Genomic DNA, 21923 nt, shown 5'->3' with positions numbered 1-21923 from the left:
TTTAATGAGGAATAGCCCACCTTGATTTTGTTGGCAGCAACATAACTCAAAAAAGGCCCTGACATTAACCACATCAGCCCTCCCTGTGTTGTCAGTAAGCTATGAAACATTAAAGGACACCAGCTGAGCATTTGCGCACTGGTTGCAGTCTCCGTGCACGAAAATAAGAAAACTTGCGAGAGACTCACAACAAGAAACTGTGTTGATGTGATGTGCTGGAAGTGAGACGGATGAAAGAGTTAGTTTAGGTAAGCTGATATGTAGCAGGATTTATCCAGACGATTTAAATTTGGCGTTTACGTGGAGATCCACGATAAATATTTGTTTGGACTTTTTTGGGTTACCACTTTCTGATTCGTGTCCTGCTGCGCCCTCAGGCGGTGGGGGCGTGCACAACCGCAAATACTCCTGGGAAATGTTGGCGTTCAGTCACAGTGATTGTATTAATGTGACATAACTTCAGTTTGCGTGTGAATTCATTTAGAGGAAGTCTCTTTTACGGCACTGATGTTCATGTGTTTGCAGACACACGCCGGTTCGGTGAGCTACAGGCGACGAATGAAAAGATGTAAGAGCTGAACCACCACAATGGAGCAGCAACGGCTAGAGTTAGTGTATCGATCCATTTATGGTCCAGTAATATTTGTTTTCATCGCTGTTGTCATATCGCGTTGTTTACCTTAATGATGTAACACGCGTTCGTCACATCAAGCCCTCATTGTGCGCCTTTTTGCCTCTGAGACGCTCTGATCTGAAGCGGCAGACCTTTAAACTCAGACAGAAGGATGTTTGATCGTCCGAAGGAAATGCTCTTTGGATTCAGCTGAAAATAAACGTGCCCACAGCGGTGACAGAGCTGGACTCGTCATGGAGACGCGGCTTTGTTCCAGATGTTGTTTTAGACTTGAGATCTGCGCGTAAAAGCTGTCCGTGAGTAACAAATCACTGCACGTGAACACTGTGGGATTAATCTCGTGTTAGGTGATCTAAATATATCCTTCTCAATGAAGTTGCGGCTGCTGCGCCACGTGCGTAAAATGCGCCCCGAGAATGTGGAAACGTCATGCTTTGATTTTCATTTGGCTGAAAATAAACAAGACGCTGCTGCAAAGACACGCGCAGATACAGCCATCCACTTCACTAACTGTCCACAGACTGAGAACAGAGTCAGGGCAGAAGCTGTGAGTTAGCTGCGCTCACAGCCACGGACTGCATCTGGAAGCTTTCTTCCTCACTTGATAGGAAAAGGCGTCATTAAATCATCATCACCGTTTACACTCACTGTGTTTATACACCACTCTCCATTCATTTATTGGTTATTTTTAATTTATGGCTCTTTTCCACAGCATGTCTTTGTCCTGTCTTCCTCCCCTCATCCCAACCGGTCAAGGCATATGGCGCAGCCAAACCTGCTGGCGGTTTCCTTCTGCTAAAAGGGAGTTTTTCCTTCCCACTGTCACCCAAGCGCTTGTTTACTCATATCTTGAGTTGCCAGCCAAGGAGCTGATGAACTTTATTATTTTAGTTTGTTAAATTTTTTTGTTCCTATTCTGATCGAATTGGGCGTCAGTGTTTGTTTAGCAGTTCCACATCCAGTCAAAATGAAGTTACCTGTCTATGTCCAAACATTCAAACTGTATTCAGTTTGAATGTTGTTATAGATTGATAAGGATCAGTTTATGACTTTTATTCACTGTTATTTAATTTTTGGATGATGGCATAAAGTCTGAGAGAGGAGGACAGAGGGAGAGAAAAGAGTGGAGATCTAGTCAAAATCACAGAAAATTATGAAAATTCCCACATTCATTTATGATGATTTTACATAATTAAGCCGTGTGCTGTACTGTAATCAGTCATGGACTCCCAACTTGATACTATAGTAATTTTTATGAGATGATATTTTTGTCTTTTTGTAGTTTCTAGTTGAGTAATGAGGAGAGAGGGGGGGGGGGGGAGAGAACAGATAATGAAGTTTGCTGGAAAAACAAAAGTTATTTTTCGCAGATACTCATTATTATTATTATTATTATTATTTTCATGGATACCTTGCATCTTCAGAAGCACACTTACAAAATTCCAGTGCAAATTCTATACAGAGTATATTGAATGGTGGCATTTTACAGGATTCGTACTCTGTCACTCTAAACGTGGCTGAACACGATGGTGCCACTACGTTCATGTGACGGAGTACAAATCTGTTCTCCACTCGTGAAATTGTGATGCTTTATGCTGAGTCTGCATAATAAAGGGAGGGTTTGTATGAATTCAAAAACTTTAATATGAAACATAATATTGCCAGTTAATATTTAATGTTACCAGTTAGCTTGGCGTACAGGTCTGTGAGCAGCAGGGTGATTTTCCATTGCCATTGGCAACACAATTCCTCCACTGTTTGTGTTCCCACACATACATTATGCAGACCTCTGTGTCAGAGATGGACCAGTAGGAAGTACTGGTAGTGGAAATAAATCAGGATGGGTGCAAGAAACAGATTTCCTCATCTTTCTGAGGCACTTTGCAAACCACACCAAGGTAAGCCATGATAAAAAGTAATGGAATTGCGATGCTGGTGAACAACTACATTTTTTCAGCTTCATTGTTATGTTAAAAATTGGTGCAAGAGTTGTAGGTTATAATGCCCACTGAGCCAATGAGGCCAAACTCAAGGAAGACCAACCAAAATTAATGAAATATTCAGTTGCAGAAAATTTTATAATTTGTCTTTTTTGGGGGGTTGGAATATGTTCAAAAGCTAGATTTCTGCATTCTGTCACACACACACAAATAGCTACATAAATGGCTCTGAGTGCATTCATGTGTTGAATAAACAAAGATTACATGTTAATATTTTGTTAGTACCCTTATTTCATTGTGTTACATTTCACCCCAGGATATGTTACAACTAACCCAGACTATGGGGTTAATTGTAACATTTCACTCTTTGTGTTTGAGGTCATACCATGCAATGGGTAATTGTGCTGCAGAGAAAATAGCTGCACTATTTAATAGCAGAGACATGTAAATACTTTGCATTACATTTTTAATCCACTACCTTAAAAGAGCTCCAATTTACAGACAGAAATGTCAAAAATGTTACAACTATCCCCGGTCTCCCCTACTCTTAAAAGAGACATTTTTAAAGTCAACAATATTTTTTTTTAACTGCATACATAAAAGATATATAAAACTCACCGCCAAAAACTGATTGCGGCTTCTACCTTGTTACAGGAATGTTGTTTGTTGCTCAAGATGATGTGATATCATTCATGATACATTTGACATATGTTTCACATATTATACACCAACAAGTTATTTATAGCAGTTTAAATACAAGCAATCCGTTTTTGGCACAACACCATCATTTGATTTGGGCCCGAGGAAGACAAGAAGACTCATGTTCGTCTCTTTCTGTCAGACAATTTTTTTTCACGTCTCTGAATTTAAGCGACTTTTGCTTGGCTCATACTACAAACTTTTCTTCTTTCTCCCCTCAACCACAGAGCTTGATCTGCGCTAATAACAAGTCCATCAAACAAGACACACACACGCACAAACACGCGCGCGCGCACACACACACGCACAGATAAGGAGAGGTGAAGTGTCTTCGTGGCTAATTCCATCTGTTCCTTCATGTTTTGTTTTCTCAGTGCACACAAAATAAAACACAGACGAAGTTGAAATATGGGAAAAAGTTATCAGCTTGATTTTTTTTTTCTTGAATGGCTAAACTTCGTTCAGCGTGTTCGTTCCGCTGGGCAATTATTACCATTCCCGCTGTGCGTAAATGGTTCGCTCCACCCGCAGTTTTATAAGCTCCTGAAAATCTCTTTACGCGTCACGGTGTTATCTCTGAGTCACAGCAAAGATGAGCTACGGAGACCGCTACACGTCGTCCTCCTATCGGAAGATTTTCGGGGATTCTCCGAGATTCCCCGTCTCTTCCTCTCGCATGAGCGGTGGGTCTCCGCGGGGCTCCCCGAGCCTTCGATCCATGGCAGCGTCGCGCAACAGCGCGTCCTCTGTGACCCTGTACAGACGGGGAGGACGGACCTCCACCTCTTTCTCTACGGTGCCTACCGCCTCCCTGGACTTGTCCCAGACCTCCGTGGTCAGCAATGAGTTCAAAGTGATCAGAACCAACGAGAAGGAGCAGCTGCAGGTAGGTGTGATCACAGCCCGAGAAACGAAGAGGAGTTGCAGGAAAGAATGCGCAGCAGTGTAAAGGGGCCACCCCTGACGACGAGCTCACCGTGGACCGTTGCACCTTACTGTTTACTTACCTGTCTAGTTCAGACAAAGTTGCAAGACTTAATGACAAAGAAGCAGATACTTCCCTCCGAGTTAGATGAAGACCAAAATAGAGCCCAAAGGAAAGTGACAGATTAATTCTGAAGGGCAGCAGACACATTCTGGACATGGATACAACAACTGCTAACACGAGAGGCAACTTTGTTGGCCAGTAAATAAATAAATAAATAAATAGATAAATGCGCCTGTTTCTAGAGGACTTTGGGTCAGCTTCTGTTGTTTAAATGTGTTATTAACAAAATAGATGTGACAGTCAACAAAAAAAAAGCTTCTGACATTTTTTACAGTGCATGTTTATGGTATAATTATTCATTTATTATCAAAAAAATAATTTAACATTATTGAGTGGGCTACATACTGAAGTTAGAGGACAGAAACAAAGTAACAAAGTGGACTGATTCTTATATAGCGCTTCTACTCTCCCAGAGCACTAAGCGCTTTATACAACATGCCACATTCACGCAAGCACTTTCTTCTATTCTTTTAAGTGATTTCTAACTAACATTCACACTCCGAACTATGCATTGGAGAGTAACTTGGGTTAGTATCTTGCCCAAGGATATTGGGCATGCAGACGGGGGGAGCCAGGAATCGAACCACCGATCAGCAGATGACCTGCTCTACCTCCTGAGCTACAGCCACCACATGACAGGCAGCTTCCGGTTTGCTGCCTGTCATGTATTGAATATGCCAAATATTTTTTGGTAGTAAAAAAGTGTTTATTCTGTTGCACAGGGTCTCAATGACCGCTTTGCCATGTTCATCGATAAAGTCAGACACCTGGAGCAGCAGAATAAAGTGTTGGAGACGGAGCTGGTGACCCTGCGGCAGAAGCAGAGCGAGCGGCCCCGCGTCGCTCATCTCTACCAGCAGGAGATGAGGGACCTGCGCTCGCAGCTGGAGGAGCTGAACAGGGAAAAGAACCGAGTGCTGATCGAGAGGAACAACATGGAGGACGAGCTGCAGGTGAGAGAAAAGGGCAGGTTTGAAGAGGCAAAAGGAAGAAGTTTCTCCTCTGTTCGAATTTGAGTTAAAACAAACAAAAACATAGACTGTACTTAAAAATGGACACAAACATTTAAATGGATGGTATTAAAGAGATCATCTCCAGTAGAGTTGTTACAAAGGGGGGAAATAAGAGGAACTGCAGTTTTTAGCTTCATTCTTTCAGGCATGAAGGGGGCAGCTTGTTTCAGAGCTAGAGTCCACATTAGAATCAAACTTCTAGCACTTTCTCACTTCTTAACCCTGCTGTTTTGTCTCATTTTAGAAGCTAAGTGCAAAGTATGATGAGGAGGTGAGAGCGAGGGAAGAAGCTGAACAGACCCTGAGGTCCTTCAGAAAAGACGTGGACGATGCCGCCGCTGTCCGCCTGGACCTGGAGCGCAGGGTGGAGTCCCTGATGGACGAAATCGCCTTCCTCAAGAAAGTCCATGAGGAAGATATTGAGGAGCTGAGCAGCATGATGGAGGCGCAGCAGGTCTCTGTGGAGGTTGAGCTCGCCAAACCAGACCTCACCTCAGCGCTGAAGGAGATCCGCAACCAGTACGAGTCCATTGCCTCCAAGAACTTGCAGTCGGCTGAGGAGTGGTACAAGAGCAAGTTTGCGAGCCTCAGTGAGCAGGCCACGAGGAGCAACGAGGCCATGAGGGCCAGCAGGGAGGAGATCAGTGAGTTCAGGAGGCAGCTCCAGTCCAAGACCATTGAGATAGAGACCCTAAGGGGTGCCAACGAGTCTCTGGAGAGGCAGATCTCAGAGATGGAGGATACACACAATGCTGAAGTCACAGCAATGCAGGCAAGCAAACAGTACCTTTAAAGCAGTCTTTTGTACATTATGTTATGATTCATGCATAAACCTACAGTTAAAGCAGAACTAGAACCACAAATTCCATGCAGTTTTTGTGAGACATAAACAGCAACAATAAGAGGCAGAAATACTGTGCTACTCATATACGCTCGCTGGATGAAGGATTATTCGATCAAATCTGAGTAAGAACTGAAACTGTAAAAAGCCAAAGTTGAGACAACTTTTTTTTTAAATCGTTTGGGAGAAATCCTGGAAGGAGGTCATAATTATCTGTAAACCTGTAGAATAATAGGATTGAAAGTCTGCAGATATCAAGGTCAAGTTAATCATCAATTATGTCACAGCTTGAGTAAAGCTTTTGGCTAACAGCACACACCCCGGTGTCCCCATGGTGTCAAGGATTTAGTAGAAGGAATCCAGCATACAGATAATCCTACAGAATAATTGTGATCAAAGACTCTCTGAAAGCTGTTTTTTAAATACTCTCAGGGTTTAACGTGACATTCATTCAATAATTAGAACCGATCGATGGTGTGCCTGTTAATTAGAACCCATTTCTTATTTTTTATGTATCTCAACTAAAACCCAATCTGAACAACTCAACTGTAAACATAATGGAAAAAATTTACAGCCACACTCAAAGTTTTAGCTAAAGATAGGCTTAGCCTTGGTTGTTTAAACCCATAACTTCCTTACACTTCATGTAACTATTGCAAATTAACAGCCCTCAGCATCTTAGTGGTGTTCGCTTTATTAAATATTTTCAGGCATACCTGAACATGACATGCACATCTGATTATCTCTTTCTCCAACTGAAATTTGGGGGCTTGGGTTTTATTTTTGTGTCTGCCACTACCAAACCCACCACTGACCACTGGAAATTGACCACTCATCTTTATTTGAGAAGATGCAATATTCACTACAATATAGTTCAATGAAGAAGAAAACTACCACTTTCATGTTTGTACCATTAAAAATGATGCTATGGCGGTGAGATTGTTAGCTTAGTTTAGCATAAATTAGATCATAAAGAAACAGGGGGACTCTGAGAGCCTCCTTATGAATCAGAGAAAAGACATATTATTCAGTGAGCTTTAGAGATGCTAATAAAAGCATTTATTACATTTGGAAAGGTCCATGCTAGTTGGGTTTTTTTTTTTCATGTGCTAGGCTATGCAAGCTACTTGCTAGCTTTAGCTTCAGAATTAGCAACATTTTTTCCTCTAACAACAAAAAATTTAAAAACAAATTCACAAAATTATGTATTGAGGCTAAAATAGGGGGACACTTGACTATCTGTAAAAAGTTCTGGCTCTGTTTTTTGGGGAAATGAATATTTAAAACATGTGTAAGCTGTGGCACAGAGTTGAGCTTTGGTGTGTGGTCGGCAGTCTAATCAGCCTCTGTGGCTGTAGCAGTTCTAGTGAATTAAGTCTGAATGTCTATTAGCTTAACATCTGACCTGCTCAGTCGGATACCGGAAGGCCATCTGGCTTTCACTGGCTTTTTACGGGCAGTAAAGCTTAGTCCAAAGGTTGTTGAGACAAAAAGGAAATCCCTTAATAAACTTTAGAGGCGTCTTTATTACAGGAAACTACAGGAAAAAGAAATATCACAGAAAATGACTCAGAAAACAGAAAAAGTACGGCTACTGATTTAAAAAAAACAACTCTGTTTTGGTGTCATTCATTTGACAGTGCTGATATTCTACATCTATTGTCTCATTTCCATTGTAACAGGACACTATTAGCCAATTGGATACTGAGTTGAGGAACCTGAAGAGCGAGATGGCTCATCATCTGAGAGAGTATCAAGACCTGCTCAATGTCAAGATGGCCCTGGACATCGAGATCGCTGCTTATAGGTGCTAAGTGGATTCAAGAAAATGCAACCCTATCTTTTAGCTTAAAGAGCAAATAACATATGTATTGATTAAAGGTATTGCTTTAGTTCAAAGACCACGCAGAATAGCACTGTCTGATGAGGTTTTCCCAAAATAAAGTTCAAATAAACCCTCTTCAAGTTACATGTACTCCCTCAGTCTCATTGAAACTATAACTACGAATACATAAATATCGTTCCTAACAATTAATTGGCACGTCCATACAGTAGGGAGGCTTTAATTTACCCTCATACCAGTTGCAGAAAAGTAAATGTCAGTGTGTTAACCTTTTATTGAAGTTCCTCTGAAAATCAAACTGGCTATCTCTTGATGTACTCTATTTGTGTGCAGCTTGACATTTGTTTCCTATGATCCTATAAGGAAACTGCTGGAAGGGGAGGAGACCCACTTTAACTCAGGGATGTCCTTCAACTACACCTACCAACCTCGAGCCTCAACCAGCTCCTCCAGGAGGGAGAAAGAAGGAGGCGCGAAGGAAAGCTTCAAAGACGTCAGCGAGGATAAAGACGAGGCGGACATCAACTCCAACAACTGAAGATATACGGGGAAATCTGACATCATAGTTGTTAAGTCTGAAACAGATGTTTTGGAAGTAGTCTCTAAAGTCAGTGTTTTGAGTCATAGTCAGCATCCTGTATTTGACATTTTTGTTGTAGTTTTAAATATCTCCATTAACAACCGAAGAGAGCTAACATGACACTCCAAACATTAACCTTAGTACTAAATGTTAATGGGGAATCTTTCATTTTGCTGCAGCAGTTTCATGCACTCAAACCTGTATGAAATGAGGAAACAGACATTGCTTAGACTTTAAGGCATGGCTTCTATTTACCCACAAATTAAGGTTGTCAGTTCCACTTGGATATCACTAAAATGATAAGCAAATAAAATTACATGACTGGAACTGTGGTTTCTTATGATGACTCGAGGTGGCAGACAGATGTTATACTTTAATGAATGGAACAATAAATCTAGCTTCTCCAACTTCTTTCGTGAGTTTCTAACAATTATCAACAAGCTCCTAATCATGTGTTAAGCAAATAACTGTCGCCACATGCTTTCTATAATCTAATGCAGGGGTGGTGATCATAAGGCTTGGCTTTGCTTGGAAAAGACTCCAATCTGGCTCACTGCATGGCTTTGGAAAAATAGTTAATAGAAAATCAAATGATGGAAAGTTCATGTTTTTTTCACTACCTACCACAGAAAAAATATTTGTGAATGATTTTACAAGGTAATCTGGGCAACCAGAACCTTTTCTACAATTTTACACATTTATTTCTTACAATGAAAGCCCAAAAAGTCGTGCTGGCATATTTCTTTCATTTACTATTGCTGCTTTGTTTGTTTTTTTAAACGTGTAGAAACACAGACGCATGGTTAAAATTGTCCCTTTTCTTATATTAACCTCCTAGGACCTGGCGTCCACATATGTTGACATCACATTTTTGGTTACTTTAGACCAAAATACTCAATTTTGCTGTACAAGGGCCTGATATCCACTTACAAGGACATTATACTGCTACTGTTCTATCAAAATTTTAAACAAATATCCTCATATGTGGCTCTTATTTTTGTTAGAAACAAAAATTAGGCAAAAAAAAAAAAAAAAAATCTGCTAATTCTTTGTTTTTGCATTCATCAGGACCCAATCAGCCCAAATATCAAAGAGAAATTAAAAATGCATGCTGTGGAAGAGTTCGGGTCTTAGGAGGTTAAAACATTTCCGAGACTAAATGAGCAGTTAAACCTCTTTACACTGACAAAGAGGAGAGTTTGACTTTGAGACGACAGTTGTGATTTGCCACTTTATATGTGACTGACTTGAACTGGAACGGTCAACTTTAAATGCAAAATGAGTTTGACGTCCCTGATCTACAGGCTTTTATTGCACAGTATGTAGTGGCAGCATGTGCGTCACTGGTGGAACATTGACACTAGTGTCATTTCCCCCATAGGAACCATGTAGGTTAGGTGTACTGTTTATGGACAAGTGGATCCATAGTGTAACGCTTTACACGTTTGCCTAACGACAAGCAATTTCACAGATTTGAGCCCAGAAGGAGACAAATGCTTCTGGATTTTTCATAGGAAACTACTTAATACGCTAAATTATAAAATCTGAACAATTTAAAATGCTTTAGTCCATCCATTCAGATCTTTCTAAATCTCTAAAAACAGAGACCAAGGATGAATCAGGAAATATTTCTCAGTTGTGCTTTTATTAATTCAACCTGACAAAAGCAAGTACAAACATTTTTTTTACCAAACCATATCAAAGACTTTATACAAACTCCCTTTAAATAACTGTTTTTGTACTCAAAGTATTTTTGAGCTGATCAGTTTTTTCTATTAACAGCAGAAGGAAGTCAACAGCTCTTAAAAAACTATCAAGCTCTAAGAAGCAAGCGTTAACATACATAAATCTTTGGTAGTGGCAGTCCTTTTCTTGCAGCCCTTTAAATCACAGCTTTGTACTCAACATAAATCATTAAAGACAATCCCTGGGTTGCAAAAAGTTGGGTAAACTAGACAGATGCTGCCTATAATGCTATAGCAGCTTTACGAGTTTCCCCCCAGTCACAGTGGTTCAGTCCAGTTTCCGCTACAGAAACAGTAGCAAACAGTTTTAAACAAATCTTCAAACAACAGCCTAGCAGGAACAGAAATGTGTCATCTTCATTTATCAGGTCAAATTCATGTTATACACGTGGGTACCAAGTAGTTCAGATGGATGTCATCTGTGTCCAGCAGATTTGTGGTAACTATGAACTAAAGATAATCATCTTGTTTGTTAAAAATTCAATCAAAACAGTTCATTTTCCAGTCTGCTCAATGAAGAAGTAATACATTAAAGTTTGCCAGGTGCCAAATGTGGCTATGTTCAGGTTTGAATTTTATATGTTTTGTAATCAGCTAGCAACAATTCATTAGTCTAAAATCCAAGACCTTTATGAAGACACGAGTCTTATAAAGAGAAACAAAGACCAAAATGTCAGTTCAGCAGTTCAGATCATGGCTAAATCCACGCCTCATATTTAAGACTGGGAGGGCAGCACCAAGCCAAAGTGTAGCACCAACAAACCGTCCTGGAGGAAAGACAAACAAAAGCAAAGTGATTACTCACAGGATGATAACCCCCAGCCTTCTGTAAAACTTCCAATGTTATTACAGGTTAGTCCTACTACGTGCTTTTCTGGTTCTAACCTGTAGTGCATCTTCGCCCACAAAGTTCTGTACTTCTTTGAGTGACTGGTAGTGATCTAGGAGGTGATCTCCACAAACCACATCTACCTGCCGGACACACACAGACAGCATTACAGACCATCACAGTGATTCCAAGCGAGAACATTGGGTAAAAATCAAGGCATTCAATCCAGACCCCCAAGCTGAGGTACAAAATTCTGGATTCGCAGTTTGTAACAGATCCTGACAAAGAAAAAGACCTTCAGGAGGAGTGTGGCCATATTTATCAGGAGGAAAGGTAAAGTCTTTAATTTCAAGAAATCTGTACCAACTGTTAAACACGATGGCGAAAACAGCTTCAGTGGTTTAGATCTAAAAAGAAGTTCAGGAAGCCTTGAGAAGGCTGAAGTTGGGACCTCAAACCTACTCACAATACAAAGCCTGTATATAAGTCCCAGCTGTGCTAGCAAAGCAAGCATTTTAATACAAATCCACAAATCCTGCGCAGAAGACAGGTCAAACATCCTACCAGTTATCTTACCACAAGTATAATTTGGACACTTCTCAGTAAACGCAAAATAAAGAAAACTTTGCATCAAATTCATGAGTTTTTCCCCCCCTCAAAGACATAAACATACTTCAAAGAAATGATTCTAATAGCGACATCGCCTTGACATTTCTCAGTGTGTAAACTTTGGAAGCAGGACGTAGACACCTGGCAGTTATAAATTAAAGCGCAACAAGATGTAAAAGCTAAGGTTGAACCTCAGATTGTTGGAACATCTCCTTCATTAAAAAGTGACCTGTAGGTTTGCCCAGACAGGAAACCTTAGTGTCACACTGAGACCAGGAAATCAGTGTAAGCTGCTAATCCTCTCCCCTGTGTTACGAAATACAAAACGCACAAATACCTTAAAACTCTGATCACACTTAATGTTTCTCTACTGGAAATGAGGACAATTCTGATATTAAGTTTATATATTTGCAGCACAAGCCATCTCCTACTGCAGGTTCACTACTCTGAGACAGAAATATGGTATCACTGTTCTAATAACTAGACTCTAATCAGATTACAGTTGTATTTAAGGACTCTCTGTTGTCCTTTAGAAGCCGGCAGCCTGCTGAGTTTTGACCTGAGCTGCTGAGTCGTCAATGTTCAGCTTGTATTCCCTGACGTGTACACGTGCACTCCTCATTCCTCTTATATTTTGATGTCTGGATATCTTTTCCACTTGTCTCCCATCAAGATGAACTGTTAGGAAGTTCTCATCAGCCAGTGAAACTGAAGAAGCCTCATAGAAGAAATGGGAAACATCCTCCAGACAATCCTGATAAACACTCAATAATTCTCATCATACGGCTTTTAGCAGAGCTCAGACAGACAATGTGTGATGGTAGTTACCGGGTTACAACAAGGACCCTACAGCGCCACCAGACACTCCTCCTCTCTCTCTTGCTTGGACATTGTTTACCTGTGCTCAGTTTTCAATGTTCTCCAATGAGTTTCTGTATTTTAAACTACTCGACTGGTCTTCTCTCTTGTTTAATCCACAAAGTATGAGTATAACATTATACATGTTATACTCATGTATAACAAACAAATGTGTAACAAATGAGTCACCCTCGACATCCCTACTTACTATCAAGATATGCAGAAATGCATCTCTTGCCCCACTGCAGCTAATAAAGGGTCCGGTGAGTTTATGTCAACCAAATATCATTCAAATAAACCGCAGGAACAAATCAGAGCGTTAAAAAGCCTTAATGCTGTAACATTCCTGGAGTGCAGGTTTCCATGCAAAACAAACCGATTCAATGTGCATCATCCTCCACAGGTGTATGCTGCCCTGACGTGTGCAAAATGAATGAGAATACATTTCTTTATTGGATCATGCATTTCATGTCTGCACGCCCTTTGACAGCCCTGTGGGCTCATAGATTGTTCCTACTTTAGAATAATATCCACACACTTGTTGTTCTCTTTAGTGTAGCGCTAAATTCTATTACTGTCCTGCTTCCAAGTCTGTAAGTGTGCAGTCTTGCACCGAGCTGTAAGCCTGGCAGATTCACCTGGCAAGATGGGCTCAGCTCCATCTTCCTCCTGATGAAGAGCTCCACGTGGCGAACGGTGGCCTCACCTGACACGCGGAGGTACCGCCTCTCCAACGGCTAAACGGAAAAAACAGAAACTGTATAAGACACATTTATAAAACCAAGACAACATTTTCACCCTCTCAAACTCTGACACCGATTTCTTGTTGTTAAACGTTACACTGAAACTGTAAGTGAGGTACTTTTTGCTCACTGTTTCTTGTAGCCTAGCCATGTCATTGCCCCCTCCCACCCACATAAAACCCCAAACTAATGTTACAGTAAGCAGGCTTGAAGTTAGTGAGGAACGCGCTGCAGCTGCCAGAAATGAGTCCTAAAACACGGGAAAAGATTGAACCATTTAAACTTTGCAGCCTATAGATATATGAGAACCACAAAGGGAAACATGAGACACAACTAGCCTTTAACAGGTCCTGAAATCAACGGCACATAAGTGTTATAATCATCTAAAAGCCTTCATATTAAAGACTTTACCTTGTAGTTGCAGATGCCCTCTTCAGCCCTGAAAACAAAGAAGAGATTCAAGAGATGTTCAAGTTTTTGGCTGTAAAGAAGCTGTCAGTTTGAGACAGTGGAACCACCTGCTGGTATTTCTATGTAACTGCACAATAAACCTGAAAAACCCATGTTTAACTTCAATCATCTCAATCGTTTTTCAAATCAGATCTTTAATGTAGGTCAGATTTGAGTATCTGGATGTCAACTTATCTATAAAACAAAAACATTAAAATCGCGTTCTGCTTGACCTGGCTGCAACTGACGCCGACACCAGATTTAAGCAGCAGGGCTGAAGCACTGTCCAAATATGACTGAAGCACAGTTCAAACCACCTCCAATTGGTTTGGATTTTTCTAAAAATAGTATTTCATTTATTTTTTGTTTTTTCCCACCAGTACAGCCTTTTTCAATTCAATCAGGGAGCAATCTATAAATCTGCCCCCCAAAAAGGATTTGGACAGAGTGTCTAAAGAAAGCCTTGAGATGTGGAGCCAAAAACTAAAGGCACCCATCCTTTTACGAGTCTCTCATAAAAGCATAAAAAGATCGTCCACCATCCTGCTGACAGCAGTAACTGCTCTAATCAGGAACCACAAAGCAGTGACTGAACTCTCAAAACAAGAGCTAGAAAGACTGACCACAAGTAAATTGATTGGGAACAGTGTTATTCTCACTAATGATTAACAAATACAAACAATCATACAGTACAAATGTTTACCCAACAAATTCCAGGAGCAGAGACACATCCAGCTCTGGAGGAACGGTAAACACAGACTGAGGAACGTTGTCCTTCTTCTGCCTCTTTATAACAGCAGGACATGGAGGGGAGACGATCACTGCAAGAGAGGAAGGAGAACCCTCAGCACTGCTGTGCTCCATCTTTACACTTACAGTTCTTGATCTGTAAATCTAAAAAGCATTTTTACTCGTTTCTAGTCTGACATTACTACGTTTAAGGAGTAACACAGGCTGCACAATTATAGCACAGCTCTAAAAATGTCAACCCTTAGCACTCCGTCTATCTTAAAGTAGCCCTTTAACGAATTCAAATCAGGATATGAGAGCTGACAGAGCAAACATCCACAGCAACAGGAATTACAGCGATACATCAAATTTGGATTTTGCATTTCAATCATAAGGCATCAGCAGCAGAAGAGAAAAATGCTTGAAAATGAGCGAGAGGGGGGAGCGCTGAGGCTTCGGGCTTCTCTTGGAAATGTGTCTGTGTTTAACATGACAACCCAGTGCTGTCAAATTATAAGAGAGAAAAGAAGAAGAGCACAGCAGCTCCTCGTTAAACACTAAACTGTCAAAGGTCATGTGGTCAGTTATTACTTTAGCTGGTACTTACATACTGTATATTACAATGTACTGGCCTTACTACACTTCAACAGCTGAAACGTGTTACCTGGTTTTGGTACATCCAGTCCTCTCTCTTTGTAAAAGCTGCACATTTGTTCTCTTTCAACTGCATTTTTGGGGGGAGAAAGAGAGAGATCACATTAAAATGTGGACTGGAAAATGCAGCACATCAGTTATGCTTCATATGCCTGCATACTCACGCTCTTCCAAGAAGGGAACCATTTTATAAACTATATCCTGAAGTTGTCTGTCAGGCCTGCAGGGAAACGAGACAAACCTGTGAATCTCATATCTCAATGCATACTCGTATTAAACATGGCTAAAGTTTCCATTGGGGAGGTCAATGCGTGTTCAAGTAGTCCCTGGAAAAAGGCGAGCATCCCTTACAGCATTTTTTCACTAGTACCTACTCAGCTTGAATCGGTTTTAGGGTTTTTCATTAGGTGGTAGCACCTGGTATCAGGTAGAGCAGGGCGAGATGACCAAAAATATTTATCACGATATACATTTGAAAATTTGCGATAACGATATAACTGATGATATAATTGACACTAGACAAAATACTTTACAACTCCACAACTTTATTAGTGCAAAAAAATAAAAAACAACTCATCTATGTATTTTCACTTAAACAAGCAGCTGTTTTTTTATGTGCATTAAAGTTATATAAAAATGTAACAGTGCAAAATTCTTGCAGACAGTTTAACCAAAACCAGTGGAAATTGGTCGACATATCCTCAGCATAACCATGTATAATATCCACAAAACTTAAAGAGCTTATACACACACAATACGGTAACACTATGTTGAAGCACAGTACGTATCACTCTGCGAGGCTCCGCCTACGATAGCCGTAACGCTCCGACAATCCATCAAGCGGTGCGGCGTCGTAGCTCAGCAAAGTCGTACTAAAACATTTGACAGATTTTCGAGCGCCGTGTACATAAAATCGTTTCGAGGTCAGTAAACACAACCAGAGTTCATACATAAGGCACACGGGATTATAAGGGGCACTGTCGATTTTCAGAAAAATCAAAGGATTGATTTTAAGTGTGCCGTATTTTGCAAAAAAAAACCAACACGGTAATAACGACGGCCCGCTAGCATGCTCTACCAAAAATAGTGCTTTGTAGAGCAGGGCGATATGGCCAAAAATATTTATCACGATATATATTTCAAAATTTGTGATAACGATATAACTGACGATATAATTGATGCGTGACAAAATACAACTCCACAACATTACTAGCGCAAAAAGACAACCTTCCATTTATTTTCACTTAAACAAGAAGCTGGTTTTTATGTACATTAAAGCTTTATAAAAATGTAACAGTGCAAATGCAAATTCCTTGCTGAAAGTTTAACCAAAAGGCATTTCCAGTAGAAATGGGCTGACATATCCTGAGCATAACCATGTATAATATCCACTGAAGTTAAAAAGAGGTGCTTTGCAACATTAAACTGCAGTGTGCAGTACGTATTTTTCGGACCATAAGGTGCACGGGATTATAAGGCACATTAAGCGAAACAAAGCAGTCAGATAAATCAAACTTTATTAAACTCATTCTTCTTGCTTCCTCCACTTCTGTACCATTGATTCATTAATGTTGAATTCTCTGGCAGCTGCTCTATTCCCATGTTGTTGCAGTATATTAATGACTAACCTCGTATTGTGGATGGATTATCTCAGTTGTTCTCCTGACTGAAGTTTGGTCCGTTTACAGCATCCTGCCATGCGATTGCATTTGTCTCTAACCATGAGGAACCTTCACGTTAACTTTTATAAGTGGAAAAGTGTTAGTGTTCGTCCTCCAGCTTCACTGTTTATGTTATGCTAACATAGCTGTGTCGCTAGCGATCACGTAGCACATCATTATATACCAGCTAGCCCAACTTCAGTAACCCTACAAACGTCACTGCTGTTTAGTTTCCTGTCTTCATTTATGTTGGAAGTGATAGCAGAGCTGTACGTTTGATTTTTTTCAGAAATCTCTCAGTCAGAACATGCTATATCATGCTTAGGTAACTAGCGAAACTAGCGAGCTAACTTCCGCTAGCTTCCTGCTAACTTCTAACTCCGTTAAATGTAATAACTTTTGTTTTCATGGATGCCTGGAAGTTAAACTTCATAGTTACACCTGGTAAAGCAGCAATGCTGATCGTTTTATTAAAGATGAAAGAATTTAGACAGTTTTTAACTCTTAGTGATGCTGCAGTGTTGTTTGACCTGAAGCATACGGAGTTTAGGACCCAGATTACTCCCAGATTTAAGAGCATCTTAGTCCGACGGCCGCTTGCATGTTCTGCAAAAAAATGTGCTTTTGTGTATCTGACGGACAAACACCAAACCAGTTCCACATCACTGAAGTTGCACCATTTTTACAAACCAATTCTGGTTCATCTGTTTCACTCAACAATCGGCCATGTGCGTATGAAAACAAAGGCACTGCGCATGCGCGTTTTACTCATATTCTATCGCGATATTTCATTTTCCTATCGTTGCCTAACATTATACCGGTATTACCGTGAACGGTATAATATGGCCCAGCCCTAGTGCTTTGTTGTGTATCTGACGGACGAAAGCTAAACCAGTTCCACACTGAAGTTGCAGCATTTTTACAAACCAGTTCTGGTTCATTCGTTTCATTCAACGATACGCTTTCGCCCTCATTCTCTGTCGCCGCCATGCTTTTTCCACCATGTGCGTATGAAAACAAAGGCACTGCGCATGCGCGTTTTACCCATTTTCTATCGCGATATTTCTTTTTTTTTTTTATCGTTGCCCAACATTATACCGGTATTACCGCCAACGGTATGATATGGCCCAGCCCTAGTATCAGGTACCTTTTTAGTGCCTACTCAGCCAGGGTTCCACGTGATTTGAATGTTCTGAAATGTGACATCAAAAGACTGACTGGGTAGCCAGTGGCATCATTCAAGTCATGAGAGCGACTCCATTTTTGGAGACATTTTTGAAACCCGGCTACACAAAAGCCAACACTGTGCACCCAGAGTCTGATAAAAGTCATAGACAGAGCAGCAGGTATTCCATCACCTCGATGTCCTCCATTGTTGTGTTGTGTTTGTGTTATGTACAAATGACGTAATGGGACTTTTAGCCGCTTTGCTATAACAACCCCATGCACATTTAGGAGGTACTCAATTTTAATGGAAAACAACCAAAACTGAGTCAAGTTGACACTAATGGAAAAGAGACATTAGTTACACGTCTCTAGGCTCAGGCTGCTGGGGTCACTGTGATAGACTCTAAAGCACTCATTTCTTCTCCACTCCCCTGATTTCAGTCCTGTCCCAAAGTCTTGAGCCACCCTTATTTCATCATATTCTGCTATGAAAATATGAAATCGTGCACATAATGGTTATTCAGCATATAAAGCACTTTACAGATGGAACTGCATGGCAGATCAGCCTCATACGATACAAGACAAATCAACATGATTGGCTGAAATGCAGCACCAAACCATGACAGGCTGTAAGAACTCCCTGCTGTACCTCTCTCCTCACCTGCTCCGTACTCTGTACAACCATCTGAACCAAAACTGTCTACTGATAGTACTGATCTGGCATAAAAATCTGCCAAATCACAACATGAAGAGCTACTCGCTGTGCTGACCCCTTTTGAAAAAAGCACCTGAAAGTTGCTTAGATGATTCCTATATGACCAAAATAGTCAGACTCACCTGATGTTGTAAAGAGGTTGTGTCTGATGGACAACAATGCTGCATGTGGGACACTTGTTGCTGTAGAAGAAGTGCTTCACAATGCAGCTTTTGCAAACTTGGGGAGGAAAGAAAAAGCACAAAAAATACTTTTCAGACATCAAATACCCATTTCTCACATGCCCACAAACATTTTTAAGTATCATTTAAATAAATCATTTACAATGCAAACTATGCAAACAGACACTGCTTCATATACATATTTCATGTATTTGTGGCAGTTACAAGAGTTTTGCACAGCACTGCATAAATGCTGATACCACCATTATTCCCACCACATTAAATCATTAAACGCAGCAGATAAAGATGTAACTCACATGTGTGCAGACACTCTGTGATGGTGGTGGCATCTATGAGGAACCCACAGCAAAGGGCACAGCGGATGTATGGATAGAACTGATTAAGGGGGAGCGTGGGCTGTGGAAATATAAACAAACCAACGTAAATGATTACATGATTTAAAAAAAAAAAATCACTATAACCTTATAATTACTTTGCGTCAGCTACTATTTATATTAACGTGTACATTCCGTGTAGTCCATTGTTCTGCTAAGTTCAGTGGGCAGGACAGCTCTTGAAGAGTAGATATAACTGTCAGAACAGCATGAAAAGCCGCCTCCATTATGAATAAACAGCAGGAAAAAAAACACAGGTGAGGGAAAACACCTGTAAACGCACCTCGTCCTCGGAGTCGCTGTCTGATGCGTTCGCTGACCCTTCATGACTCCTGCGACCTAACGGAGGCGATGACATTCCCGCTTCAAAACCCTTCACTCGTCTCTTTTAGTTACGGCCAAAATGGAAACTTAAACAGCTTCCTCTGGCTAAATTTCAACTTTGCACTAACGAGCGACGTTTTCTTTAAGGCTGGCTAAACTTGTTTTTAAGTTAGCCACGCTTGGCTAGGCGGCTAACGTTAGCTGGCTTATTACATGCAACACCAGAAAAAAAACGCACGTGAAAGCGGCAACCGTCTAGCAGCTAACGTTACTGAAAATGACTAAGTAAAAAACATCCTTCAGACGTACTAATGCCTAAAAGTTACATTTAACATAAAACGATATCACGTCCTAACTTAATGCACTTTGTTGCTTTCTTCATGCTCGTATAAACAACTCAATTTCCCTCGCTCGTGTTCGGCGAATGGCGACTATATTACAACTTCCGGTCTGGGTACTTCAAAATAAATGTCATCTGACCCTAGACTTGAGCATAAATTATACATAAAACCTACTCTTTTCTTTATCACTAATATATAATTAATATACTGTATTGAATATATTGGTTGTCTGTCTCTGTGTGTTGGCCCTGCGACAGACTGGCGACCTGTCCAGGGTGTACCCTGCCTCTCGCCCTATGACAGCTGGGATAGGCTCCTCCGTCCCCCGCGACCCTGAACAGGATAAGCGGACGCGAATGGATGGATGGATGGATGGATTGAATATATAGTGGCTCCCAAGTGTTCTTTAAAGAAACTTTCAACAAACAATTGTATGCCTGTCTTTATGTGTTTAAGTAGCTGCTGTTGTTAGAAAGCAACTGAACCTTCACAGACTCTGACTCGGCAGGCAGGTTGACATGTGCCGTGAATGACTCTGAAAGTGTTGTAGCGAAGGGTTGACTGCGCTGTATGAGATACTTATGGCTCATGGAAATAGACACTTTGTAACGAATCAGTGAAATTCCTGTTAATCCTCCTGCACAGAAATTGGCTGTAATTCAATAGGCGAACAGCAGAGGGTGCTTCTGAGACAGTCTTCAATGAATAGCTAGTAAAGGAGCTGAACGGCTAAACTAATTACTAGAGCTCCATCCACACGAAATAAAGTCCAGACAATGTAGTGACCAGAGATCATAGATAGAAAGTTAACTATAGGCTGTTGCTTGACTGAAACGTGGCAACAGCCTATTGATTTTGTTTCACTTAATGGCTCTACTCCATCTGAGTTTGTTTACATCTGTCAACCTCGCAACTCCGAGCGGCCTCGCGATAATTCACCACAAGCACTGGAAAGTTCTCCCTGTCACCCTTCCACTCATTTGATAACGTCGCTACTTGGATCTACTCCCACTATTATATGTACTGTGTACCGGCCACCTAAGCCAAATAAGGATTTTTTAAATGACTTTGCTGCTCTTCTCACTCATTTCTCGGTAGTTTCCCCAAATTTGATAATTGTTGGTGACTTCAATATCCATATGGACAATGATAAAATCCCTCTTTCCAGAGATTTTACTTCTTGTCTGGAAAGTTTTGGGCTTCTACAATACATGAAATTTCCTACTAATTCTAAAGGTCATATCTTGGATTTGGTCTGCTACTCTGGCGTTACCTCCACTCGCTGTAAAGCCCATTTGTTTCCCCAATCTGATCATAAGTTTATTTCTTTTACTGTAAATACAACAGCCTCAAAAACCTGTACTCCCCGTGACATCACATTTAGGAAAATTAATAATATTAACCCTGCTGATCTTTCATCTGCCATTTATGATTTTCCATTTGTTCACAGCACCTCATCCCCAGATGAACTTGTTTCTCACTATAATGTCAACCTCCACAACCTTCTTAACATATTTGCTCCACTTAAACACCAAACTGTCTCATTTTCCCCCTTTCAGCACCATGATTTACTCTTAACCTGCGCCATCGCAAAGCTAAAGGACGCCAAATGGAACATCTGTTCAAGAAAACTGGACTTACCATACACAAAGAAATGTATAACGATCATATCTGCATTGCTTCAGCCAAATCTGCATACTATTCTGGGTTAATCAGCTCTAGTAAAGGTAACTCCAGGTCTCCCTTTTCATTGTTTAGTAAAATTACAAAACCTCCGGACTCATTCCCCTCTCATATGGACTCTGCTGACTTTCGCAACTCTCTTATATAGTTTTTCACTCATAAACTGTGAAGTAGACTTTCTGTTTCCCTCACTGTCTTCCTCCCAGTCATTTTCATTTTTACTCTTCCCTCCATAGCTGATGTATCAAATCTTATTCAAAA

General features: G+C 40.7%; 2 protein-coding genes across 2 annotated transcripts; one reads left to right on the top strand and one right to left on the bottom strand.

Annotated features, from left to right (window-relative positions):
- The first annotated feature begins 3171 nt into the window (after positions 1 to 3171).
- inaa (internexin neuronal intermediate filament protein, alpha a) lies at positions 3172 to 9005 on the top strand. Its single transcript, XM_005949455.3, has 5 exons — positions 3172 to 4159; positions 5044 to 5274; positions 5579 to 6106; positions 7858 to 7982; positions 8382 to 9005. The coding sequence occupies exons 1-5, from the start codon at positions 3866 to 3868 to the stop codon at positions 8554 to 8556; spliced, it is 1353 nt and encodes a 450-aa protein (XP_005949517.1). The 5' UTR covers positions 3172 to 3865; the 3' UTR covers positions 8557 to 9005.
- Positions 9006 to 10226: 1221 nt separating this feature from the next.
- pcgf6 (polycomb group ring finger 6) lies at positions 10227 to 20095 on the bottom strand. The gene is made up of 10 exons (XM_005949454.2): positions 19598 to 20095; positions 19237 to 19336; positions 18881 to 18977; positions 15380 to 15435; positions 15226 to 15285; positions 14536 to 14653; positions 13794 to 13821; positions 13278 to 13376; positions 11229 to 11315; positions 10227 to 11110 (listed from the first exon to the last, which is right to left on the bottom strand). Exons 1-10 carry the CDS (start codon positions 19670 to 19672, stop codon positions 11060 to 11062), a joined length of 771 nt encoding a protein of 256 aa, XP_005949516.1. The 5' UTR covers positions 19673 to 20095; the 3' UTR covers positions 10227 to 11059.
- Between the last annotated feature and the right edge of the window lie 1828 nt (positions 20096 to 21923).

The sequence above is a fragment of the Haplochromis burtoni genome, unplaced genomic scaffold (genome assembly GCF_018398535.1).
Source record: "Haplochromis burtoni strain Fernald_Lab_line unplaced genomic scaffold, NCSU_Asbu1 Contig_656, whole genome shotgun sequence".
Taxonomy (NCBI): Eukaryota; Metazoa; Chordata; class Actinopteri; order Cichliformes; family Cichlidae; genus Haplochromis; species Haplochromis burtoni.
The sequence above is the reverse complement of the archived record's forward strand: the minus strand, read 5'-3'. Positions and strand labels throughout refer to the sequence as shown.